Source organism: Notechis scutatus, chromosome 10 (genome assembly GCF_049901735.1).
Source record: "Notechis scutatus isolate UNSWTSFEM ecotype Mainland chromosome 10, rNotScu1.2, whole genome shotgun sequence".
Classification (NCBI taxonomy): Eukaryota; Metazoa; Chordata; class Lepidosauria; order Squamata; family Elapidae; genus Notechis; species Notechis scutatus.
Genome location: NC_142018.1, coordinates 4,590,450 through 4,617,526, shown reverse-complemented (window position 1 = coordinate 4,617,526; position 27,077 = coordinate 4,590,450). Strand labels below are relative to the sequence as shown.

Below are 27,077 nucleotides of genomic sequence, written 5' to 3'. Positions count from 1 at the left end.
CAAATCACATTTATGTGAGATGGTTTTTGACTTCGCAGAGCCTCAAGATAAACATTCTCCTTTGCTGATACTTTGCTTGTGTGGAGTGACCAAAGTTACAATGGCACTGAAAAAAGTGACTCATGCCCATTTTTCACACTTACAACTATTGCAGCACCCCCACAGTCCCAAGAGGCCAGGTGAGGAGATGCATGCCTCAATGTGAGTGATGTTGAGTTGGCCACGCCCAGCCAATAACATGACCGCCAAGCCACGCCCACCAACTAAGCCACACCCACAGAACCGGTTGTTAAAAAATTTGAATCCCACCCCTGGGCAGGAGTCCTTATGCAACTCCAGGCAAGCACTGTCCAATCACTTCTTGAAAACCTCCAGGGATGAAGCACCCACACCTCCAGGAAGGAAAGATTTCCACTGGTTCACTGTTCTTAATGTCAGGACATTTCTCCTTAATTCCAGCTTGGATCTCCACTGCTTCTTATCCTGCCCTTTGGTGCTTTGGGGAGGGGGTTGGACCAGAAGGCCTTCCCACTGTTATTCCCCTTCCCTTGAAGTCCTTGAAGTCTTGGAAGCTGGCTATCAGGTTCTCCTAAGCCTTCTCTTCTTTAGGCAGAACATATCGAATTCCCTTAGTTCAGGGGTCTTCCAACTTGGGCGCTTTAAGGCTTGTGGACTTCAATTCCCAGAATTCCTCCTCCAGTCAGGTTAGCTCAGGAATTCTGGGAGTTGGAAGTCCACAAGTCTTAAAAGTTGCCAAGTTGAAGACCCTTGTTTTAGAAGTTAAGGGTTTACAACAGAGGTCTCCAAACTTGGCAACTTTTAAGACTTGTGAACTTCCAATTCTCAGAATTCTGGGACTTGAAGTCCACAAGTCTTAAAAGTTGCCAAGTTTGGAGACCCCTGGTTTATAAGATAGAAATTGTGAACATTGAATAAGGAATGCTTTTTTTTTTAAAGGTGGGGTTAGCATTGATGCAACAAGGAGAATAAGTTCTGTAGATTATCATCCAAGGGTTTCTCCAGGCAAACCGATTCAGACCCCAGTGAGGGATGGCCTGAATTTGTGCTCCAAGGATGGATAATGCACTCAGCAGGCGGTGGGAAGGGTTGTGCGTCTTTTCTCACCAGTGTCAACGCAAGCAGAGGCCTTGGCAGATAAATCTGGGCAAACAACCCGCAGAGTGTGTGAGGAGGAGGACAGGAGGGAACGATTAGAAGGAGCACAAGATTCACATGCTGGGGGAGTAAACATGATGCCTTCTTCAAAATACAGAACGTGGGCCTCAAGTTAACACACATTCCTGATACTGTGAACAGCGTCTCTCAACCTTGGCAGCTGGAGGAGATGTGGACTTCAACTCCCAGAATTCCCCAGCCAGTAAGATTTTATCTGGTGTCTTCACTGCAATCTCCAAAATATTGATGCAAAAAAGAGGGGGCTCAAGCTATTCTCCAAAGCACCTGAAGGCAGGACAAGAAACAATGGGTGGAAACTAAGAAATTGGGCAGCCAAGTCCAAGGGATTGGACTAAAAAACTTCCAAGCAATGCCATTAAAAGCCCTTCATTTTGGCAAGGAAGGCAACAGGCTTGTCTCTGTGTTGTCTGGACTGTTCTGTGACAAAGAGGGTTGCCTGTTATCCCAGAACAACCTTGAGAAAATTCTTCCACTCTTAAATGATGATCTTAAAAGGATGCATCATTCACCTGAGGGATACATGAAGGTATGACTCACATCTACCCAGCAAGAGAGACGTTTACAGCATGGTGCTCCTTTGGCATTGGAGCATACAAGGTGCTATTGACACAGGGTACAGCTGCTCACCTGCCAAGCTAGCAGGCCCACTACCTGGTTCAACCGGTCCTTCTGGGCTGTCACCTGGTTTAGAGATCAAAGGATGGGGTACTTGGTCAGCAGTCAACCAGATGGCAAGGTCGATAGGGCTGATCTGGGCACAGAAACCCCAAACTTGCTTTTCTTCTCATAAAAGGCTGTACAGGTAGTCTTTGACTTACAATAATTCATTTAGTGACTGTTCGAAATTACAGCAGCACTGAAAAAATGACTTATGACCATTTTTCACATTTATGACCGTTGCAGTATTCCAGGGTCATGCAATCCCCTTTTTGCAACCTTCCAACAAGAAAAATCGACGGGGAAGCCAGATTCACTTTATTGTGTTACTAACTTAACTGCAATGATTCACTTAACAATTGTGGCAAGAAAAGTAAAATGGGACAATAATAAATGTCTCTTAACAAATGTCTCACTTAGCAACAGAAATGTTGGGCTCAATTGTGGTTGTTAAGACAGACTACCCGTACGTTGTAATGTCTTAAGCAGGCACCAAAAGATGCATGTATGAGAACTGTGATCAAAGGCTTATTAGCATTGCACAAAATGTGTGTAATTACAACATCAATGTTGATCAAACTGCCCAAGAATTATGGGCTTCGAGATGCTCTACATCCCATTATTTTTATGACATGCATCCCCGTCTTTCCAAACCTGACATAGTCCAAGAATGCGCAACCAGCTGCCCAAAGAAATTCCGGAGGTACCAAACTGAGGAAAGCTGCAGGCTATAAAATGTTAATTAAAAAAAACCATGGTGACCCAATTTCACAACAGACAGAATACACAGTGAACTCCTTATCTGCAAATGTCCTTAAAGATCGTAAGAACCCAATCATCTACAGCACTAGCAGAATTATGCTCTTCTTCAGGACACGGAAAACTCCTGAGGATTTTGTGGACAGACTTTTTCTGCAAGGTGGCTTCTAAGAATTCACCCACCCACCCCCAAAAGGGAGTGAGGGAAAGATTTCCCATTTTTAACGATAAACCTGTTCAGGAGCTTTCACCAAATCCATGGAAAGCTGCCATACTTATAAAAAATACCAGTGGGAGGAAAAGTCAAAAGCCTTGGGCGTCTTCCTTCCTTTTGCTCCCTGGGGTTGTGGCAAAAGTTCCCCCCCTTTGATTTCAGCTGGACTTAAGAGACCCGTTTGAGGCTTGGTAGAACACCCAGGAAACCTGAGGACTGTACAACATTACAATCAAGTCATTAGGAAAACATCCCAGGAGTTAGTGGCCATCCCACCACCAGCGTGGGTTTCCGTAAAGTCGTTAAAGTCGTGACTTACCCAGGACTTTGAATTTTGAAAACGTGAGTCTGATGAACCCGTACGTCACAAAGAGCGTATGTTTGAGTTTTCATTTTGCAGACTCTGCGCATCCATCCACTGTGGTTTGTCAAACACAATTTAGGCCAACATGGCTGATTGAAAAATTCTGGGAATTGAAACCCACAAGTCTTAAAAGTTGCACAGTTTGGAGACCCCTGTATGCAAACACAGCCCATGACTTTAACCATTGCTTAATGTGTTGTAAGAATTTTGATAAAGACTTTTGTGGCCTAAGGCAGCCTCTCCCGGGAGGTGTTCCGCAGGATTGGGACTGTTGCTGGGAATTCTGGGAGTTGCAGTCCCAACCCATTTCAGGGGCTGCCATATTGGAAAATGGTCAAACAGGTCACTGGATATGTTGCTACAAAGACCAGCAGAAAAGGATAATACCAATGTTTGAGCTTTTCAGTGTGAGAAGAGACCTCGTTTGTACAACAGAGCTTTTAAGAAAACGGCAAGGCAACCAAAACCAAGAGAATTATACTGATGCAGGCCAAGTTCCTAATCATCATCAGTGCTCGAAAGAAGTGGAGTTTGGTCTCTGCTTATATACAATGGTATCTAGTTGTAATTGTTCATACTCAAGTGTACATAAACAGAGTGCAAACCCCACTCCCTTCTAGCATCGATAATGTTACCTAGTTGGGTCATGAAATGTCTGCAGGAAAACCACCCAGCTCAGAGAACACCAAGGACCCGAACGTTCAACCCAAGCTACCAATATTCTCTTCTACAGAGTTCCTAAAATCAGCCTGAGCTTCCATGTCTACTTTTATTAAAAATGGAGCCAGAAAGAACAAAAGTCAAAACTATGGAAAGCTTTCCTAGTATGATCCTTTCCCCCGTTGGGGACAGGGGATGTAGAAATCAAATTTACAGCCTTTGAATAATTACTGAGGCGATTGTTGCCATCTCACGCAAACAAGGAGCAAAAAATTGGGTCCTAGAGGGGGCTCATCTTCATGCCAAGAAAAAAAGGTAACCAAATCATGAGCTTCACTGAATCTTCAAGAATCCAATTAGGGTGTAACTAAAGCAACAGCAGAGATCCCGTGTTCAATGCAAGTTTTGAAATAAATAGATCACATTTCTGAATGTCCTACAGGTTTACTTCCAGTTATTACTGTCAAAGTTTAAAATTAAATGTCCCAATGGGTTTGCAATTATTTAATTGCACGTTCAATTAAAAAAACAATACTTAAAATGCTTTGTAAGATATTCATTTGAGAAGCAGAAACAACACTGATGTTAATTACAATCCAATTTTTTTGAGGCAGCAGGAGAGGGAGAAAATGTGCTGCAATTCTTAACTAGGCACAGCAGAAAAGTGCTTCGTGTATTTTTTTAAAATATCCAATGAAAAATCATCTCTTCATATATCATTAACGGAAGATAAAAACGGTTGCAAAATCTATAAGCAAAAGCACAATTTATTTACTCAATAAAAATTATTCCTAGGATATATACAGCATAGAAGAAACAATCTGATGTGTTTCCAAGCAGTTGCTTTAAGACTAATTGATGAATTTGTAAGATTTAATTTGATAAACCATTTGCTTGTGAGGAGGGGAAAAACCCCAATAGGTTTTATTCAAAGAGCTTCTCTTCCACCTCCAAGCAAGGAATTAAACTTTCAGAGATAACAACTTTTTAAACATCCCAATGAAAACTATACAAGTCACTAGAAAGAAGTTTTGCTGAAAGCCACAAATGCCTGATGCACAGTGGTTAGAAATATGGTGCACAAAGAAAGTATCTGCTGTGTTCAGAGGAAGATGGATAATGAAGTAGATTTCACAGTGCCAAAGCAACGCAACCAGCTACCTTTGCAAAGCCGGGACCACAGAAGGCCCCGCAACTTGCACTGGCCAATTGAACCATGGGTATCCCATTCAATTCAATTTACATCGCTTAACAATGTACGGAGTCCTCAGCTAACCACACCGATTAGAATTTGCCCAACACACAGAGCCATGAAGCAGCCAGCAATCACATTTTGCTCGAGCATGTTGTGCAAATGCAAGCTGCCACACAACCTGGCCAACTGACTTTACACATAATGTGTTCATTGTGAAAATTTGTACTGGGAAAGCTCAGGTGAGTGAAGCCGCTGTTGCAGCAGCCAACGTGCCAATCTTTCATCTTCCCAGAAAGAGCTCTGCATCCAAACTACGCAGGCATCTCATGCCTCAGAGGCTGCAGAGGTCTCACTCGGCTCAGTTATCTTAATTCCCAATGTTTATTTTATAATAATAATAATAATAATAATAATAATAATATACTGATGAAAGCTAGGCTCTTTGCCATGAGGCTTGCCCCAAGGTGGAGGACCGCACCGTGTGCTCTTGTGGCTAAACACAGTGGAGGGTTAAATTCTGAACATGTTTGCACAAAAGCGCAGTGGAAAAGTCACTGACCTGTACAAAAAGATTTTACTGTTTTTAAAACAAAAGTGTTTATTTAAACAAGCATAAGCAATTAATTATTTCCACAGCAAGATAAATATCCCAGTTAAACTATCAGGTCATCCTATGGCGTGCCATAGTGTTGGACTTAAGACAGCTGTACAGTGGGAGAGAGGGACTGAGGTTAGTGTTATTTACATGACCATATTCAATACCCTATACAAGAAAGGAGCTAAAATCAGACGTGGGAGATTAATTTTACTGTTCTGCCAGGGGAGCGGAGTCCTTTCGCTTTAATCCACAGTGAAGCACAGGCTGTATACGGCTAAATGACTCCAGTTAGTTGAGGCCTCCAGCATTCAACACACACTGGAGGGGTCAGGAGGGACCGAGAACTTGATTTGTGTTGAAAAACTGAAACTATACAACAACCAGTTGTCTTTGGGCAAATATATCTCTTTCCTTTTTTTTAATTGACAACACAAACCTGGTCTTATTTTAGGAACCCTAATTGAGAAGGTTTTGCTTTGCTTTGCTTTTTTTTTTAAAAGAAAAAAGAAATTCCATTTCGTAAGAGGAAATCACACTATTCTTTGTTTTGTATTTATAACCACCACACAAAAAGTGGCTGTTGCAAGCAGCGTCCTGCCCATCGCTCCCTCACCATGTAATCAGCTGAAAGGATACCAACGGGGCCTTAGACAACGCTCTCCCGGTTAGCTGAAGCCAGGACGGCTCGGCGGCAAATTGGGCAAGTGGAATTTTCGGATAGCCAGCGATCTATGCAGTGCACGTGATACTCGTGGGAGCAAGGGAGTTTTCTAAGCTTATTCCCCTCGGTGTATTCGGTGATGCAAACACTACAGGTTTTCAGGGCGTCGCTTTCGCCAAAATTCCTCATGGCGAGGTTGTCAATTTGTTCTTTGGTGAGTCCTCTGGGCTGGTCGTCATCTTCTTCATTGAGCAGGAAAAACTGGGCCAAGCTGAGGAATGGCAAGGAGCCGCTTTCTTCAAAAGTAACGGAGCCCCTCGCGTTCTGACCTTCCCGCCTCGGGCCGGCCGTGGGACCCCCTTCGTGGCTACCTTCATAGGCCTCTCCCGACCCAGCCTCAGGACCCTCGGGGCTGGCATGGCCGTTCCCGCTGCCCCCTCCAGCCTGGGGCTCCACCGTTTCCACGCTTGGGGCGGGGGCCGAGCCCCCGGGATCGGCGTCGCTATCGCTGTACATGAAGTAACTGAGCTCGCCAAAGCCGGTCATGATTTGCCTTAGCATGGTCTGAATGGCAACCGAGGTGGTCTCGCTCAGGCCCGTGTTCAGGATTCTGCGGATAGGAATCCTAATGGTGCTGACATAAGTTCTCACGCCTGCCCTTTCCGAGCGTGAAAAGGTACGCCTGAAACCTCCTCGCTCGCTTTCGTAAGTGACCGTGTTGTTTGGGGTCTGGGACCTGGACCGAGTTCGGTTGGCTATGCTATCTCTCTGCCTGTACTCTCCCGGACGGACCCGTCTCACTTGCAAGTCCAGCACGATGGTGGGGGGCCTCTGCCCGGGGGCCGGGGGCTCCGCACTGCCGCCCGTTTCCGAAGAGCTCACGGCCTGAGGGACAGGCCTGGCCTCGGAGGTGGAAAAGAGAACCGTATTTTCAGTAGGCGCCTCGGCATTGGCTGCTGCATGCTGACGGATGACCATGTGCTGCCTGGTTCTGGAACTTCCTTCTGCTTCAGCGACCAAGGGAAGATCAGGGGTTTGAGAGGACGTATTGTGATGTATCCTGCGAGGAGGTTCGCTCACTGGATTAAGAGGGGATCTACTTCTATCAGTCCTTGCCCGTGTCCTCCGTTGTTCGGGACTCCTGCTTCTTGACCTCCTCTGGCCTCTCTGAAGAGAGAGGTCTTCGCTCAGGTCTTCAGGATAGCTCATGTCTGAGTCAGGCTGCCTGGCTACAGGAGGAGAGGAGCTCTGCCTTAGGACCGGGGGAGAGGCTGACCTTGAAGTCTCAGTGTCACTTGGGCTGTTTTCTAGATCCTCCCCAGTGGGGGCTTCTACGGGTGGCTCGCCCTCCGCTTCGGTACTTGGGTTCCCATTATTGCGGTTGACATTTATCTCCAAACTAAATCTGAAATCCCCGCTGTTTGGATTAGTCCGGCTTACTGCTCTCCACGACTGGTTGCCTCTCTGCCCACTTCGTGTCGTATTTCCAGTCTGCCGAACCGAATTAAGCCAATCTATGATGGAATCACCATTAGACACATCCTCTGCGGACTCTGCACCTGCAAATAAAAGTAACTGCTAGAGTTAGGCGGCTGGTATAATTCTGAGCTCAAAACTTTCCCCAAACCTTTTACAAGTTATGATCTTATAAATAAGGTCCTTGGCCACAGTGCAAATATTTGTTCTTCCAACTTTTGGGCACCACAAATGCTTAACTCACCGTATCTTCCTAAATTAATCACAGCAATGTCTGTGGGATAGGTTAGTTTCACCACCATTAATAGACTTACCATCAAACAATTATTTGTCCAGTATTGAACACCTCAGCAAATCAGTCAAGATGACTGTTTTATAAAGGTCAGGAAATACAACAATGCCCTGTGATACTTTTTGTGAATTCCATTCCCTTTATGGGAGGGTTGAAATCCAATGATTGGCCAGGCAATAGTTTATCCATGCAATATTGCATAAGCCTAGCATCTAGTTTCATCCTAACTACTTCTCCAATATTAATACGTCAAGGCTGAACACTTGGCCAAAGAGATTTGAACCACGCTGGTTCAGACAAGATATCAGATAGGCACGTGCAGGTACCAAGGGGTAAAGCAGGCCTGCTTTGAATAAGTTCACAGCACAGTCAGAGTGCTCACCACCTCTCTTAGGCCAGGAACAAAGGAGGAGAAGAACAGGGAACAGTCTGCCTCGCTTTGTAGAAGCCATTTCAAAGGAGATGAATATATATAAGCTCTAGAAACTGCACCACAATGGAAGCCAGAGGCCCAACAGGACCTAGCCACAGGAGCACAAGGGCTAAATTCAAATCGCTTCTTTTGTAAGTCGTTTGGTGTGCAATCTGACTACTACCATAGAAACGTTAGAAGGACAGTGCGTACCTCTGCTGTCTTCAGTGTGTTGCTGGGGTGGGCCTTCCTTAATTTGCTGCAGCCTTCTTAGCAGCTCTTCTTCCGTAATTTCACCTGAGGAAACAATGGGCAGGTGTTCCTGAGAAAGTCATTCACACTCATGTGCAGCCAACACTAGGGGAACCAAAGCAGAGATGGGTTTACCAAGATTACTATTAATTTTTCTCTAACATTGGGATTGTATTTTCATTTAAAGAGCTGTGATGATTTTGGGTGGACATATGGCAATATTCCCAACCACCCTACATTGAAAAGTTACCGTACAGGGCTGAAGAAGAGAAAAGAAAAAGAACATGGGAGAGAGACAGAGGGAGAAGGCACTCTAGAAGGCAGGAATTTGGCTTGCCTACTTCTGCCTGGGAAAAGAACAGAGCAAAGCATTCTGCTCAGCACTGCATGTACAATGAAGAACAGAAGGGCAAGAAATTACAACTGCAAAGCTCATCTTCAAGAAAATGAACCGACAGTAGTTTATAAAACAAAATGATTTTTAAGGGAGATCTGTATGAAATAGCATGAAAAATATTGAATGAAATCTACAGAGATCAAAATAGCAAAAACAAATGATCTTATTTCAGCTGCTGAGGAACATTTTGCTCAATAAACAAAATACAACTTTAACATTATAAAATATAAAGCTATCCCCATGATCAAAATCAGATTGCTGACCAGTACTTGCTACTGATGCCCACTATATCGTTATCTATTATAAGATGTGGGAACGTCAAATGTAAGTTTATTGGGTAAGAAATTCTAGATACCATTGCTCCTGGAAGTAGCTTATTTATTATATTAGCAAGCAAAGTCTTTACCAAATGTGTCACCATGGAAAGACTGGACCATCAATAGATTCTTCATCTGTTAACTAAGAGAGCGAACATCTTAGCATCGCTACAGGATTTTCTTTCAAGATAATCATTCTATAAACTTTGCTTTGATACTGCAATTTTTCTTCAAGATGATTAATGTGTGTGCGTGTGTGTGTATATATATAATTTTTTTTCTTTTTTTTGTGGGTATTTATATGTATGGTATTCAGCTTTGTTCAGGTATTTTCCCACGTCATTATAGTTGTGCTTTTAAAGTTAGTTGTATTTTCTGCCGAAACGTCGCTACAACTTTAAAAGCACAACTATAATGACATGGGAAAATACCCGAACAAAGCTGAATACCATATCTATCTATCATCTATCTATCTATCTATCTATCTATCTATCTATCTATCTATCTATCTATCTATCATCTATTTCTATTCTGCTCAATTCAAACAAATGTTGGGTAGTGACCAATTGTAAAACAATTATAGTAATTTCTTCTGATAGTGGGAAAGAATAAAAGATTTGATGTGTGGTTTTAAGAGAGGAATGGAGATCTGTATTCTGTAGTTGTATTTATTACGGAGATTAAGATCCCTGTGAAGTCCATATTGTAGGCACCTGGGGTCCTGTATGTATTAGCATAATTAATGCAAAACATGGGTGTAATTCCTTATGCTCCAAAGCACTTGAGGGCTGGGCACGAAGCAATGCGTAGAAGCTCCTTAAATAGAGACCCAACCTGGAACTTAGGAGAAGCTTCCTGAGTGAGAACAATTAATGAAAGAGTTTGCTCCCCAGAGTTGTGGGTCATCCAGAACTCAGGTTTTCAAGAAAAGGTTAGAGAGCTATTTGCCAGGTCTCCAGCCTTTGGCACGGGGTCGTATTAGAAGACCTCCAAGTTCCCTTCCAGATCTATGATTCTATGACAACTATCAGGAGTGACTGAAGTTAAATAACTGCTGGGTGTTAACAGCAGAACAGCAAGATTCTTACTGTCTGAATGGCAACCTAAGAAAGCGGCGTACCAGGAGTGCCTAGTAAGTTGTTATCTCTCATCAGCCTGTAGTCTTCTTCACTCAGGTTATTTACAAAGTGATAGAAAGCTTCTTCTCGGTCCAACCGGTCCAGCTGACTCCGGCGCTGAGCTTCCGACTGATTGACATTTCCTTTATTATTAGCCTCTGAGCTTTCCATGTTGATAAAAGTAGAAAATATTTCTAAAAAGTAAAAATAAAAAAAAATTGATCAGCTAATTTTGGGGAGGGGGATGTTTAACTCCTTACTCCATATGGCTAAACTCCAGTTGAGAATGTACACATATATTGCCACTCTGCAGGAACACAGAAAAACTACAGAATGTCATACAGGCTGCTGGAATCAAATTGTGGTTAAAAAGAGCACACCTGTCCACAAGGTAGATTACCCATTATAATATTGATGTATTATTTGACTCTTCTGTTTTTTACTTTGTTAACTGTTACCAGTAAAGTTTTAATGTCTGTATAAACAGTGTAAAAATGCCCAAAACTGGGTAGCCATTTCAAAAATCAGGAAAAGCTGAAAATATTTTCTAATCCTCCAAGGGGGGTGGGGGGAGGAGGAAGGTATCTGCAACTAGACAGCCTGATTCTAAGAACAGGCTGGGCCTGCCTGGCAGAATAGAGGCAACAGCTGGCGCTGTGACAGACCAGGGTATAGCTGGGGCCCAGTCCTGGGCACAAGCTCCTCCCTGACACCAATGTAAGGTCACATCCTTCTGTGAACAGGCCAACATGTTTACAGCACCAGGAGGAATTGCCTCCTCCAAAATCTAAGTCCAGAATAAGTGGTGCTGCATTCAAGAGAACCCACCAGACATCGGGTGTCAAACTCGAGTCGTCACGTGATGTATTGGAACTTTTTCCTCCTTCACTAAACTGAGCAGGGGAAGGGCTAGCAAGTGATGCATCCGGCCCACGAGTTTGACACCCCTGCACCAGACCATGCAAAAGCACACACACACACACACAAATGCAGCATGCTATACACACCCAAGGATGGGCAAGTACTTCAAGCCCGAAGCTGAAAGCTAGTGCTGCTACCTAGCTACAATCCACTGCAATGAAAATACCAGCAGGAGGAAAGGCAGTAAACTCTGGGAACATCAACAGTACCTTTTTAGCTATCATCCTGCTGTCTCTTCTACATCCCAAGCTATGAATTAGCTGCAAAGCACTTCTTTTAAAGTAGAACATGGCGTGCCTTGTCAAGAAGCCATTAGTGGCAACATGATTTAAAGCATCAGACTTCATGTAGAGCAGGGATCCCCAACCTTTTCGACGCCGCGGCCCGGTTCCGACATCAGCTGGGCGCCGCGCCGGTGCAGCGTCAACTGGGCGCCGCCATCTTTTATGACGAAACAGCGCTTCCGGTGGCGTCACGGAAGTGCTGTTCGTCATAAATAATGCGGCGCGCTTGGTGAGCTTTTCGGTAGAAATGGCTTTCTACCGGAAAAGCTCACGAGCGCTGGCGCCGCCATCTTTTATGACGAAACAGCGCTTCCGGTGAGCTTTCCAAAAAAGATGGCGGCGCCCAGCAACCAGCGGCCCGGTAAGGCTTGTTCCGCGCCCGGTACCGGTCCGCGGACCGGCGGTGGGGACCCCTGATGTAGAGGATAGCATGGGTGATCAATCATCCGATATGGTGGAAGATGATATGTCTGCTCCACCTGATTCAACCAAGTATTTATATTTTATATTTTATAGTTGTCCATCTCCCTTGGAGACCTAAATTATCTAGATCTTCTCATATATTATCTTTAGCATAAATTGTGCACTTACTTTTATCACTCATTCAGGAAAAACAATCTACTGTAAATAGATTTCAACCCAAACATTAACCTCACCACCACCACCACCTATTCCACTACAGATAAAGTACGTGTGTTTTATATTTCTCTCACCGCACAAATGAAGAGAATCCAAATGGACATCTGCCAACCAGCCTGCACACTATATAGCATCCATGCACAGCCGGATAAGTTTTCATTCTAAAGTACTGAACCTCACACACCAGAAGAGGTGGCCAGTAATAATATGTGAGGAATAATTGTTTGAGCAGATAATCTCAACTATGATTTGGGGTCAAAGGCAGACAGGTCTAATGAAGTCAAGAGCAATTTGGCAGCAATAGTTCTGTGGCTAAACTAACTCCATTTAATCATGCAAGGAGATCTTAGTGTGGGTGAGACAAATACTAAGATTATCACAATGGCTGAAGCTGACACTAGTTTTCTTATAGAGTTTGTGAAATAACTGTTTCCACTGAGTGTGAAGAAGAGGATGCTAAGCATCAGATTAAATTAAGACTAACCCAGTGTTTCTCAACCTTGGCAGTTTGAAAATGTTATGAACTTCAACTCCCATAATTCTCCAGGCAGCTCTGACTAGGGAATTTTGGGAGTTGAAGTTCACACATCTTCAAGCTGCTATGGTTGAGAAACATTGGCCTAACCCAAGACTACATTTCTCAGGATATTCCCACCCACCCACCTTTTGTTAAAGACACACAACTGTGTCTCCTGAGCTTTCAGGAGTAGATATCCACTTAAGATCAGACACCGCTATGCTGAGCTATATTCTGCGTTTGGTACTTTACTAAAAAGGTCCTGGGAAAGTTGGATTTAGAAGTGGCAGAGCTATGGCAACCTCAAATCACACTTTGTGATTTGAGGTTGCCATAGTGGAACCATCAGTGTTAGGTTCCACTATGGCACAATTCTTGTCAGCCCAAAGCATGTTATTGCATGTCCAATCTGGATTATCTGCCTGATAATACAGATACTCCTCAATTTATCGCAATTGAGCCCAACATTTCTGTCAAGTGCCCCATTTTACGACCTTCCTTGCCACAGTTGTTAAATGAATCACTGCAATTCTTAAGTCAGTAATGAGTTATTAGATGAATCTGACTTCCCCATTGACTTTGCTGGACAGAAGATAGCAAAAGGGATCTTATGCAACCACCATAGATGTCAGTCTGTTGCCAAGCATCTGAATTTTGATCATGTGACCACGGGGACACTGCAATAGTCCCAAGTGTGAAAAAGTCATGTCATTTTTTCCCCAGTGCTGTTGTAACTTTGAACGGTCAGTAAACAAACTGCTTATTTATTATCTGGAGAAAGATCTTACAGATAACCAATGATTAATATCCTTCATGTTTAAGAAGGACTTAGGGAGTTAGTAAAAATTCTTCATTGTCAATTACTGTCTTAAAAACAAAACAAAAAACGAGACGACAGCATACATGAAAAGTAATCACAAACTACTGTTATCAAAAACTAAAATGTATGGAAGGTTACACTATCTCTTCTAATACACGCAAGCAAAAATACAGCACTCGAATCAAAATCAACATAATTCCACATATAAATTTTCAAATTACACTTTTACCAATATGAACAAACCTGTCCACAAGTTGGGAGGTTTAACAGAATAAAGAGTTGGAAGACCTTTTAGTCTAAGCCCTTGCTCATTTCAGATAAATAGTTGTCTAATCTCTTCTTAAAAGTCTCCAGTGATGGACCACTTTCAACTTTTGAAGGCAAGCCTTTCCACTGATTAATTCTCCTCACTGTCAGGAAATTTCTCCTTAGTTCTAGGTTGCTTCTCTCCCTGATGAGTTTCCATCCATTGCTTCTTGTCTGGCCCTCAAATGCTTCGGCGAATAGGTTGACCTCCCTCTTCTTTGAGGCAGCCCCTCAAATACTGGAATGCTGCTATCATGTCCCCCCTAGTCCTTCTTTTCACTAGACTAGACAATCCCAGTTCCTGCAACTGTTTAAGTCTCTAGTCTCCTAATCATCCTTGTTGCTCTGCTCTGCACTCTTTCCAGAGTCTCAACATCCTTTTTATATTGTGACCCATCAAAATCGGATGCAAGTATTCCAAGTGTGGTTTTACTAAGGCTTTATAAAGCGGTACTAGTACCTCATGTGATCTTGATTCTATCCCTCTGTTAATGCAACCTAGAATTACATTGGCTTTTTTTTTTGGCTGTTGCCACACACTGCTGGCTCATATTTAAGTGATTGTCCACTTGGACTCCAAGATCTCTCTCTCAGTTACCACTACTGAGCCAAGTTTCAACTAATCTGTACCAGTATATTCAGTTTTTCTTTTCTAAGTGTAAAACCTTACTTATCCCTCCATTGAATTTCATTGTTAGATAATTTACAGGTTAATTTACAGTGCATCATAGACATATGCTCACTTGGACTTAGGAACAAAACAGATTTAGAGGCAGCTTCGACAGAATGATGAAGAGTACTGTCTGTATTGCAAAGATCTGAAACCTAAAAAAACTGTAGTATTCCCTTTTAACTTTTATGAGATTACTTGCCATGCTTCAACAACAGTACGTGGAAATGAAGCATTAACCTCTCAACATTTTTTGCCACTAACAATATATTGTTTTTAATGTCTTCTTTTAATAATGTACTACACATTGGAGAGCAGAATTTAAATGGGTGTATCCAGACTTGGGAAACCCAGGTATGGAAACAAAATGTAGACCGAGGAGGTCGTTTTAAGCTGGACTATTCTATATTCCAGAAGCCATTTGTGGAAGTTTTCGATGCCAAAGAAAGAAGATGAGAAGACAGGCAACTTGGGTTCTTGAACACTAATATATTCCTAGAATTAGGTGGATTAAAATAGGCTAAAGTCTTAAATTTACAAAGTGGATTCAAAAAAATTAAAAGCCACTGATTTTTTTCCCATCTCCAAATTCATCTTTCCCAGTAGCTGAACTCCCAAAGCTGAGTCATAAACCCAAAATCTGTTATCCTGTGAACTCTAAAACGTTTACTCCAATCTGATGAAAAGAGAAAGAAAAATGACTTTTATAGGTCCCGTCGCTAACCTGGGCAGACGTCGAAAGCATGACTTCATTTGATGTGGAATGTCTGCATGTCCATCCTGTGTGTCACGTGTGCCTTTAGTGTTTAGGTAGTGTCCGTTGTGCATTAATAATTCCTCCAAAACTCAAGTACTCTAAACAGATTATAAAATTGCTTAAAGGCATTAAAATAATAAGCAGAAGAATAGATAGGAAAGTCTTCCATGACTGAACCGTACTCTGCAGAGAAGAGTCAGTGGCAGTCAATGCCAGGACTAAAATACACACGTTAGAGTTTGGGGGTGTGCATCTTCCAGATCTGAACCAAAATTTGGAGGGGGTGTTTCCAGGCTGGAGGATTCCTTGGCAAGGATGGATCCCCGTGGTAGCAGCTGTGGATGAGGGGAAACAAGATGGTGTGAGGACAAGTGAGTGGGATATATTGCACGAATATTGCAGCTTGTTCCATACTGCTGTGACCACCTGTGACAGCAAGGAAACTAGAAGAGAAGACAAGAGAATGCACAGACTGGCATACAGGCCATGGAATTGGTAGGGAAGGGCAATGCACAAGCCATGTCCTACCTAAACTAGCTCATTCAAAACAGTTCAGACTTTTCAAGCGGTGGGTATTTTGTTCCAGGTTCAGGGCATATCCTTAGGTAAGGAAAACTAGAAGAAGAAACAAAAGCTGTTGTCTGCTTTAATACAGGCATTATTAAGTGCGTGGCGAAAAGGGAATTTTGGGCTGAGTGTGAGGAGACAATTAGTATAGGAGCTAATTTTGAATCCTTATGGGGGAAGCATTTCTTAAGCAGTCTTCTTCCCTGTAACGACACACCTAACTTGTCTTTGGGAAGACATCTGAAAAACCTCCGAGAATAGCTGAAGATACAAATACGAAGCAGGAAAGCTAATCTCTGCAAACTGCATTATAAAATCAGGATCCAATTATCTAGTAATTGAACTAGGTTTAAAAAGAGCTCATAAAATAGGGAGGAAAGCCTCTACACATCACAGGCCTTTTTCAAGCTTGAGATAAACATAACTCACAATAATAGCATTGTAATGTAGCTTAGTGAATGCAGGACCCACTTATTCAATTGTAATGTTCAATTCTATCAGCAAAACTGAATGAAGAGTTTTTCAATATAATGCTTGGCAGACAATCAGAAAAATGCCTTTCAGAAGAGCCACTGTAACTGTTTTTTAAATTAAATGGAGCTAATGATTAGTGCCTAGGGAACCATATCAGAAGGGGTTTCTTGCTTTCAATCGAATGGATAAGCAAAAACTAAAACCAGATTATTTGAAATATCCCACAGGAGGGAGGGAGCTAATATTGTGATGAAAGTTAATTTATGGTCATCTTCTAGATATTGTACATGCAACTAAAATAGGATTTTCACAAGTTATCACAAATATTAAGACTAGGCATGGAAAAACTTGGGCCTCCAATCTCTTCCCCAAAGTACTTTTATAGGAAGATTTCAGACAAAACATCAAAAATGTTCAGACATCTTTGAAGAGTCACTTCTGAGCAGAAAAGCATCTTTTCTCTTTGTTAACGTTGCAAGGCATGTAAAAATCCCCTTGGCAATAAAAAATAAACACTACGGCCACTGAAGGCCACTTTAAACCCTAATTGCTAGTTGGAGACAAGGAGTTCAAGGGGCCAACGATGTTGAAAAAGAAAGTGACAATGAATCTCTTCTCCAAAACTAAACACCACATGTAGCAAGTTGAGACTTTTTCTTTCATTTCTGAAGATTCTGAAGATTTTTTAAAAAATGTATGATGATTCAATGGTCCACATTAGAGCAATAGCTTTGGTATGACTTGTAATTCTGGGTCAAATCAGAGGGCCTGAGCCTCCTTGCAGCAAACTGCAGCTCTGGCACACCTGCTCTGGACCAATTTGGCCTTTGGAATGAGAGGCCACGACTAAGACCACTTTCACCACAGATAGACCTCAACTTATGGTCACAATTGAGCCCAAGGCTTCTGTTGCTAAATAAGGATTTGTTAAGTGAGCTTGACCTCATTTTACGACCTTTCCTGCCACAGTTGTTAAGTGAATCGCTGCAGCTCTGTTAATAACATGGATGTTCCCCACTGTCTTTGCTTGTCAGAAGGTTGCCCGGGACATGACCTCACTGCAACTGTCATAACTATGAGCCAGCTGCCAAGCACCTGAGTTTGGATTGTGCGTGGGTGGGGTTTTTGCTGCAACAGTCGTAAGGGTGACAAACAATCATGTCACTTTTTAAACACTGTTGTTTAGTGACTTCAGACAGTCACTAAACAAACTGTTGTAAATCGAAGACTACCTGTAATTCAATGTCACAGGTCAGATTACCAAAATTCCATATTTAATTTTGTTTTAACTTGGACCGTAGTTAGTCGTTTGATACTGCACTGCTTGTAGAAATTATAGATGCATTAAAAAGTATTATTACTACCAGTCCTACTACAGAGATACCAATTATATATCGATTCAAAAGCTACGAGTGGCGCGAAGAGCCATGGAAAGAAACACGCTGGGCATCACAAGACAAAATAGAAAGACCTGCACATGGATCAGAGAGCAAACGGAAGTATACTACGATGCCATCAAGGGAGTCAAAGAATAGAAATGGACTGGTCACACGGCAAGAACGGATGGCAGGTGGATCAAGGCGGTCATTTTGAATGGATCCCACTTCATAAAAAGTGTCCACGAGAGACCTAAAACAAGATGGATGAACATCAGCAAGTACCGCTATTGCGGATCTGACAAAAAGAATGCTCAGGACTGTTTGGGTTGGAAACAAGCAGTAGAGGCCTTCATCCTGCAGTGGATAGACCAGGGGGTCCCCAAAGTTGGCAAGTTTAAGACTTGTGGACTTCAACTCCCAGAATTCTCCAGCCAGCTATGGAGTTGACGTCCACAAGTTTTAAACTTGCCAAAGTTTGGAGACCTCTGGGATAGACAATGGCTAAAATGATGAGGGGTGGGGGAAGAGAAAGCTTATAGTTGCCCAGCATGATTCCTCTTGAAATATTAGAGGATAGGGAATTTGTTTCAAAGTGTGATTGATTGACTTGTCCTTGGCAAAGAATTGCCAATCCATTTATCTTGTCAAGGATGATTGACTCAAAAAAATAAATAAATCAGAGCTGCTTTACCCAGAATCAGCATGTTGAATCAGATGGGCTTTTGGCCAGATGCTGTGCTGAAAAGCTCTTCTGACCTACCACTGAAATGGCATGAGGCAAGTTACATGACCGTGTCAAATTTAATCTCCCCAAGGTCTGCAGGGCCCCATTCATTATAAACCAGTCTAAAAAGTGGTTCATGAAGAAATGAAGAGCTCTTTATTTTTTATATATCAGAGAGCTGATGGAAGAACAATTAAACAGGTCAGAATAACAGGGATACAAAGGCCTTTAGGGAGTTAACACTGTATGGGAGTTGAAGGCCAACATATCTGGACAGCACGTGGTGGTGCCTTATCAGCCAAAAGGTTTTACGGATGCACTTGACAAACTGTTGTTTGAGGTGGGGAAAAAATAAGACTATAGATAACCTTGGAGGACTTTTAGTCCAAGCCACTGCTCAAACAGAAGACCCTGTACCATTCCAGACAAATGGCTGTCCAATCTCTTCTTAAAAGCCTCCAGGGATGGAAGAGTCAACACTTCTGAAGGCAACTTCTGTTCCACTGATTGATTGTTCTGTTAGGAAATTTCTCCTTAATTCTAGGATGCTTCTCTCCTTGAGTAGTTCCCATCCATTGCTTCTTGTCTTGCCCGCTCGTGCTTTGGAGAATAGAGCGACCCCCATTTCTTTGTGGCAGCCCCTCAAATATTGGAAGACTGCTATCGTGTCATCTCTAGTCCTTCTTTCCTGGACTAGACACACCCAATTCCTGCAACTGGTCTTCAGGTCAAGGATATTCTTTCAAAAAGTGAAAAAGTGAACAAATTTCATCCCAGCCTCCAGCCTCATAATAACCAGCCCTGGCAGCTTCTTTGAAACTAAGGTCACAGCAGGATTTTAAATGGATAGAAAGTTTTCTTTCAAGATCACAGACCACATTCTGTATAGCCAACTCTAATTCAGTGCAACCAGGGTGAACATGTACAAAATATTAAGGATTGGTGGTACACCAATCTCTCGCCTGAAAAAAATAAAACCATTCTGTCAGTAGAAATGTTTCACATCTTCCAAAATTCTTTTTGAAGCTTGTTGTGAAATAATCTGGGCATTTCTGCCTCTTTTAGTTTTTAGTTTTTCTACACATATGAAAAACTTCTAGGATGGACAGTAGTGATCCAACTGAATATCAAGGCTTACAAAATTTATCAACATCAAAAAATTATGTTAGAACAGATTATCATTCTGAACCAGATCCAACCTTCAGAAGATCCTGTAAACATCCACATATACTGTAGTTCTCAGACTTTTCAAAAGTTAATCACTTTAGTTACCTGGGAAAAAATAAAAAATAAAGCAAAGCCACACTTCTCAGATCATGTTACTTATCCTTTTAGGCAATTTTACCACAAGCTTTCAACTACTGTAAAGAAAGTGTTAGTTAGGCAATGCCGACCATCATCTTATGTTACCTTGCATCTCAACCCTCTTCTCTTTCTCATGCTCTTCCTTTATTATCATTTTTGAGTCCAGAAAATGTTTGAGCTTTAGATATAATTAAAAGCTTGGACTAAACATTCATTTCCTGCTGAAGTCTTTTTTCCTCCAGCTGTTGCCTTAAGCATGACTCATCTTATACAAATATTTGATAATTGCCAAACAATTATCAATTAACACAGTAAGTACTGATCAGGGATAGAATCTGGAATGCAAGCTTTATTGTATAAAATTATGGAAAACTGAGTGTGTGGAGAAAAGGTGGAAATATTTGACTGGTTTCTAATATTTTAACAAAGGCTGGAGAATGCAAAAAAGCCAAGAGAGAAACACTAGATGGCTAAACTGTATTTCTGACTAAAAGTAGAACCGTAGTAGGCATGAGTAAAACAGAAATCTCTAGAAGCACTAAGAACTGTGCCCTTGGAATGCTAGTAGTTTCCATTCAAGCTAGATGGAGCTACAGATGGCCCAACAATTCTTATTTTCAAATTGTCTTACATTAAAATAGTTTTAAGTTGACAAATTTTCCAAATGTTGAACTTCAGAATTTAAATGCATTTTTATGTAATCAACTATTAAGAGTTGAATCAATATTCTTTAAATCATTTTTCTATTTTTTTCATTACTTTATACACATTTGTGGTATATTTACTACCAGAGGTTAGGTTTGTTTTTTTTCAAAATGGCATATTGATTGGAAAAATAATGGACAGCCCAATTTGTCTACCAAAACATTGAAACTCTTCATGTGAAGTTTTCCTGAACTTGGAAGGGATTCAGACTGCATCCTTAGTAGCACTGACACCCCTAGAGAGAAATAAAGCTTAACAGTTATTAAGCACAGGAATAACAAACTGTTGACTTCCATGGCCAACCAGTAATTACATTTAACTATGTACCAATATGTACCAACTATGCTCCTGGTAATTATCCAAAAGCAAGTCATCACCAAATCTTCAAAAAAGAATAAGCTTGCCTTTCCTTTCAAACAAAGTCTTATTTAAGTATTTCTCACTCAGTTATGGCTTTCACTCCCCCAGGACTACAACGGTGGGTTATTTTATATGAGGAGGTGACCTCACTGGTCTATTGACTTCCCATTACTTATGCCTGGAACTCCAACCCAGTACCTTTTAAAGTCTCATTTCCATCACCTCCCCTTTCAAATTTAACACCTTCTCTGAAACAGTTCGGTTTAATCTCACAAGTAGAACCCTGCATGTCAAAGAGCAGATGTTACACAAACTGGTAGATGCTAGCAATGTAGTTCTTCTCTATGTACTTCTTAAATTTCAATTAAGTTGTTTGGGGGTAATTCTGCCTATAAAAAAAGTTAAATACCACATACAATGATGTCTAGCTGATCAATTAAAAGCAAATGTAATTTGACTTAAATGCCAATTATTTTCATGTTAAAGTACTTGAATCTCACTCCAGAGCTTTTGGCAGAATTCAGCACAGCTGGTAACTTAACCCATTTAAAGTTCTCTACATCAAAACTAGGAGTAACTCAACATTCACTATATAATTACCTACATCCTGAAGATAGCTAGTCCTGCACATAGTCCGTATAATTGACATTCTTGTCATCATATAGTATTGTTAACAAGTGGTTGGACTGAGCAAATTACAGAAACCCAAAAGGAAGAAGGCACAAAGTAATAAAACTAGGTGGTTCCTGTTTGGTTACGGGTGACAAATATCTGAATGGGTCCTGATCACAACCATAAACTCACTATGAGTGTGTCTTTCTGGTATTCGATGAAACCACACTAGTGCACCAAGGACAGCCCCAAGTACTATCCTTTCTGGGCCAAACAAACTCAAATTTTAAACCAGTATTTCTATTGCTAAATGTCTATGGAGATTCTCAGCCATCCAGGTCATGGTTGTCTCCAAAAATTGGGACAGGCTATTTCTAATTTACAACCTGACATGATTCTCTGGAACCTATAAATCAGGGGTCTCCACTCTTGGTCACTTTAAGCCTGAGGGACTTCAACTCCCAGAATTCCCCAGCCAGCTTTGCTTGCCCAAGGGTTAGGGTTAGGGTTCCTATTTTGATTTACATTCACCCATATCTTTGCGATCTTTATCCTGGTTAATTGTAAACTGGGTTGTCAATGTGATGTGTAGTTCCTCTGTACGTATGTACATATATGGTATACATACCACCTTTAGTTTCTTGGAAGTAAAGACTCTTTCCTAGAAAAGCAGGGGAGAACCAGGATTTGTCCCAGTCTGAGCTACTCGGGATCTGGAGGTTGCTGAATCAGCAATGCGGTGATTGGGTGGGTTGGAGCCAATGTCAGATAAGCCCTTCCTGCCTTTTTAAGGCATGATCTTCTGCCATGTGTTCCTCACTTGAGACCTTCTAGGAACAGGGGTCTCCAACCTTGGCCACTTTAAGCCTGGTGGACTTCAACTCCCAGAATCCCCCAGCCAAGGTTGAGAAAAGGGGAAAGCTGCCTGGGGAATTCTGGGAATTGAAACCCCCCAGGCTTAAAGAGGCCAAAGGAACAAAAAACCCCAATAGCCTCTGGCCATTTGGGGGGTGGGGGGGGGGTGACCCAGGAAAGGAAGGAAGGAAGGAAGGAAGAAAAAATAAAGGAGGCCCCGCTTCCCCCTTCCTGCCTCTACCACGCCCTATGGAGACACACGGATTGAATGGTGCCTAAGGATTTATTTCCCCCCCCTCCCCCCGAAACGGGCAGGAGAGAAAGCGGGAAGGAAAGGAGAGAGAAGCCCACTTGAACCTCGGCAACCGAAAGAGGCTTTCCTGGAAGAGCCACGCCGCCCGGGATTTTCCTGCCGGTGCCGCCGTGACTTTCAACCGACAGCCATGACACATCAGAAGGCAAGCCTTGCCCTCGCATCGGAAGTGAAGCTCGGGGGGGGGAGGAGACCGAGATTTTGCACCCCGGGGTCTCCTTCCATCCAGCTGTCACCGGGAGAAGGGGGTGTCCCGATGTAGGCGGGGTTGCGACGCCCGGAGAAGGGCCTGGGGAGGCCGGGTCGTAACGCCAAGCCAGGCCCGGGCCTCGCGCGGGCCACTTAGGCCGCTCGCCGCAGCTCCCCCCCCACCACGAAGCGGGGCCAAGGGCGGGCCTCCCTCCGCACTGCCCGCAGGTCCCGGAGGCCCCGCCGGCGAGAGGCGACGGGAGTTGTAGTCCGGGGAATCGGGAGAGCCTCCCGCCTCGCGAGGGAGAGCAGCGGCCCTCGGCGGAGGACGGGCCTTGGGGCCTCTCGGACCTTGGGGCCGCTCGACCTGGGAGCCTTCCCCCTTCTCCTCCCCCCACAGGCCTCTCGCGCGCCGCCGCCCCGTCTTCCTCTTCCTCCTCTCCTTAGCCGCCCTCCCGGAGTCCGTCCGCCGCGCCCCCTCGTACCGCCTTCAGAGGCCGCGTCGTGGTTCCGTCCCGTCTTCCCGTTTCTCCCGCCCGCCGACGCGTCTCCTCGGCCTGGCTGGCTCGGCGGCGGCTGCGTCCCTTCCTGGCTCCGCTTCGCTCTCTCAAGCGGCCATTTTATGCTCCATTGTTACTAAGGAACTCGGGGCCGGAAACGGCGAGGGTAAGTCGGGAGGGGGGGGAGGGAGCACGGCGGGAGGAAGGAGCGCAAGGCGGCGCGGTGATTGGTCGGGTGCCGGGCGGCGGCCCGCGCAATAGAGGAAGTGACGCGGCCGGCTTCCCTCGCCCCGCCCCGCAACACGCGCATGCTCCCTGGGCTCACCATCCCTTCCTCCCGTCACGTTGCTCGGCCGAAGGGAGCGGTTGGAATGGCGCAGAGCCGAAAGGAAAGGCGAGGGGAATCATAGAGTCCGGAGCGCCGGGAGGGAGCGGCTCTATACGCTGGCTGCCGCTGGGCCGCCATTTTGAAGACGAGCCAAGCAGAGGGGAGGTGGTCTCTGGGGCGGCCTGACTGAGGGGGCTTCTCCACAAGGGGGAGAAAAGCGCCCGCGGGTCGGTCTCTCTCTCTCCCTCCCTCCCTCCGAGGCCAGAGAAGCCGCTTCAGTTCGGAAAGGCCGTTTGGTTCCCTGCGGCTACCGCCGTCCCGGGGGACTCCAAGACCCATCATCCACAGCCCAGGCCCTCTGTAAACGGGAGGAGGGATTTTTTTTTTTGGGGGGGGGGGCTTCCAACTACCTGCAACCTCATCGAGTCCCCCCCCCGCCCAGACTTTACAAGCGATAGCGGTGGGTGGGGACTACAACACTTATCCGTCCCAGCCAGCCAGGTGCCTTTTTTTTGGGGGGCAACTCTAACGCCCCCCCTCACTTTTCGCCTTGCTTACCTGGAAGATGGGCTGCATCCCTCTTCCTCCACCGCCCGAAACACGTGACAAGACTGACTTCCTCGGGGTGCAGCACGATGGGTCCGGAAGCCGAATATTTTTGGGGCAAGATGGGAGACCTCGAGGCCTAGCCGCGTTGGGAGAGAATCATAAGAATCAACAGGGACCTTGGAGGCCATCTAGTCCAACCCCCTGCTCGAGCAGGAGACTATTCCAAACATTAGCCTCTACCTAGGATCGAACTCACAGCCTCCTGATGGAAAGTTCAGCCCCGCCTCTTGCTCAGCTGTCACCAGACCTGCCTTTCTCTCCGTGGGACTTGCAGGTCAGGTTCAAGTGCAGGAAGCGCCCCATCATCCACAGCAGGGCCTGGCTGCAGGCCTTGGCCAAAGCCCGCAATCCCTACAGACAAGGAAAATGGAAGTCGGGACTGGGCCTCCCCAAAGGACTCCTCTCCGGTTGAGCAAAAGTCTTGCAAAAATACTCGCCCTGAATCTATTAGGAAGGACCCCACCTTTCTCCCGGGTTGAACCCATGTCAGGGATTTATCTTTTTTTTCTTCCTGCATCGATTAATCAGTCCATTGGTGCAAAAAAGGAAAGGAAATCTCCTTCATGCCTTTTTTCCACAATGGGTCAGTAATTGTCACCTCAAGTTTTTCATTTCACTGTTGATATTCAGGACAACACAACAAAGCTGTCTTAGGGTACGCTGCAAAGTTCTGCTCTTTTCCTTCCAATTTCCCTAATTTCCATCTTTTGGATAGTTTTGTGTATCAAACAGCAACATTTATATCAATTCTAATACACAACGTTAGCACTGTTGCCATAAACCTACTTTCTGTGGCACTCCAAATTTGATCTGTTGCCAGCATTGTCATCTGTAGAGCACCAGCTGGAAAAGGCTGGTGCATATTTGTCATACTAATTACATGAGCGATAATGAAATAATCTCTCCATTGACATGAGAAGAAAAGTTTATTTGCTATACTAATATGGCCATAGACAGGAATTACTTTTTAATTGAAGAAAAGTTGTCTCAGACCAGGTGAGCAGAAAAGAGGATCTTTAAGTTTTGTTCATGAAATATACAAAATATTTAAAACATCCAATTCAAATGTTAAACTGGTTTTGATCTTCCCCAATGGCTGAACCATTCTAAATTTAAACTGTTTTGCACATCTCTCCTTTTATCTTTTCTATTGCTCTAGTATTTTAGCTTTCTGTGTGCTGTTAGAAGGATGCTGTGATTTATAGTTCTAACTTCCAGATTAAGTTGACCATCTCTTAATCCTTGCCTTGTGGTTTCGTGTGCTTTGTTCAAGCTAGTTTGAAACTGGATATAGCCTGACCACTTTCTCTCTGCTGGTCTTCCTAATTATAACAGCCAATGTGGTTGTAGATCTTACAACTATAATTTAATCTGAAATGGGTGGTCAGGCTCAGTTGGAAAAGGAATATAAATTTGGAATATAAAACAAAAATACCTTCCCAACTGAGCTAGTGAAATGGATCTGCCCTAGCCATCCTTGCATCTAAGCAAGATCCACTGTGATCAGTACCTGAATGGGGAATCACTCGAAATTCAGGGCTGTAGACTCAATTGTGTTTTTTTTTAAAAAAAAAATCTCATAAGAAAATACCGTGTTTCTCATATAATAAGGCCGGGTCTTATTTTTTTTTGAGCCCCCCCAAAAATGGCTAGGCCGTCTTTTTGGGGGTGACTTAATTTCCCCCCCCTTGTATCTTCGGGCGGGCAGCGACAGCTTGGATGTTGACCTTGGCGTTGGTGGGGCACTTCGTATCGGGGTCAACGCAGGCAGCACCATATCCAGGTGTGCAACAAAAGTACTTCCTAACGGCAAGCCCCCCCCCATTCCCCCTCCCCCCATTTCGCATGTTTTAATATAGGCCTTAATTTGGGGGGAGGGGCTTAATTTCATTTCATGCCTATAAAACATGCTGGGACTTCCTATTGGGGGAGGCCGTATTGTTGGAGAAACAGGGTAGCACAATGATTCCCTGTTATTGCAAAAAATACTTGGATGTGCCTGTCAAGTTGCCGGTGCCGAGTTTAACGAGGGACCAGAATGGAGCCTGTACCATTAATTTTGCTCTTTCTCAGCCTGAAGGCAATTGCAAGGAAGCAGCACCTGCATCCCCTTTTAAATTTGCTTCAGCCTGTTGGAATAATGGCTAAATGTGAAGATGTGGCCAGAACAATAATAATATTTGTTCTGCCAAGACAAGGAGGGCGAGAAAACAGTGGGACTGCCACAACTCAACATCTTACCAGGCCTGGGGTAGGATGCATCTGACATGTTGTGGGAGCAGGAGTGGGATTCTGCTGGTTCGGACGAACCCCTAGCTCCGAAGATCAACTGAGAGTGAACAGTTCGCTCAGACAACCAGCTGATCAGCACAGAAGAGTGGCTTGCTGCTCCTCGGCTGTGTTACTCCCCAAAGTAACATAGTAGGAAAGGATTTTTGCATTGCTATTCACTTAACTGGTTGCTATACCGGCATCCCACCTCTGTACTGGAGGCTTCCAAGAAGAGATTGGACTGCCATTTGTCAGAAATGGTGTAGGGTCTCCTGCTGGGGGTGGGTTGGACTAGATGACATACAAGGTCCCTTCCAACTCTTGTTAATGTTACCTTTGTATCATACCATCCTGTGTGGAAGATGGCACCACTACCATTGTATTGTGCAGAATGCCACTGGGC

General features: G+C 43.8%; 1 protein-coding gene across 2 annotated transcripts; it reads right to left on the bottom strand.

Annotated features, from left to right (window-relative positions):
* Positions 1-4,602: 4,602 nt before the first annotated feature.
* On the bottom strand, positions 4,603-24,632 carry RLIM (ring finger protein, LIM domain interacting). Of its 2 annotated transcripts, none has more exons than XM_026685453.2 (4): positions 23,452-23,613; positions 10,572-10,763; positions 8,699-8,782; positions 4,603-7,864 (listed from the first exon to the last, which is right to left on the bottom strand). In XM_026685453.2, the coding sequence occupies exons 2-4, from the start codon at positions 10,738-10,740 to the stop codon at positions 6,291-6,293; spliced, it is 1,827 nt and encodes a 608-aa protein (XP_026541238.1). In that variant the 5' UTR covers positions 10,741-10,763; positions 23,452-23,613; the 3' UTR covers positions 4,603-6,290. The 2 variants fall into 2 exon arrangements, with proteins under 2 accessions (XP_026541238.1, XP_026541239.1); XM_026685454.2 differs by lacking the exon at positions 23,452-23,613 and adding an exon at positions 24,353-24,632 and having other exon boundaries at positions 5,619-7,864.
* Positions 24,633-27,077: the final 2,445 nt, after the last annotated feature.

Bases quoted from the DNA above. Each gene is read 5' to 3' on its own strand.
- RLIM (XM_026685454.2), bottom strand. From the start codon at position 10,740: ATGGAAAGCTCAGAGGCTAATAATAAAGGAAATGTCAATCAGTCGGAA. The intron at 8,783-10,571 runs GTACGCCGCTTT...TTGTTTCCTCAG, and splicing joins CAACTTACTAGGCACTCCTG to GTGAAATTACGGAAGAAGAG. The intron at 7,865-8,698 runs GTACGCACTGTC...TTTTATTTGCAG, and splicing joins ACACACTGAAGACAGCAGAG to GTGCAGAGTCCGCAGAGGAT.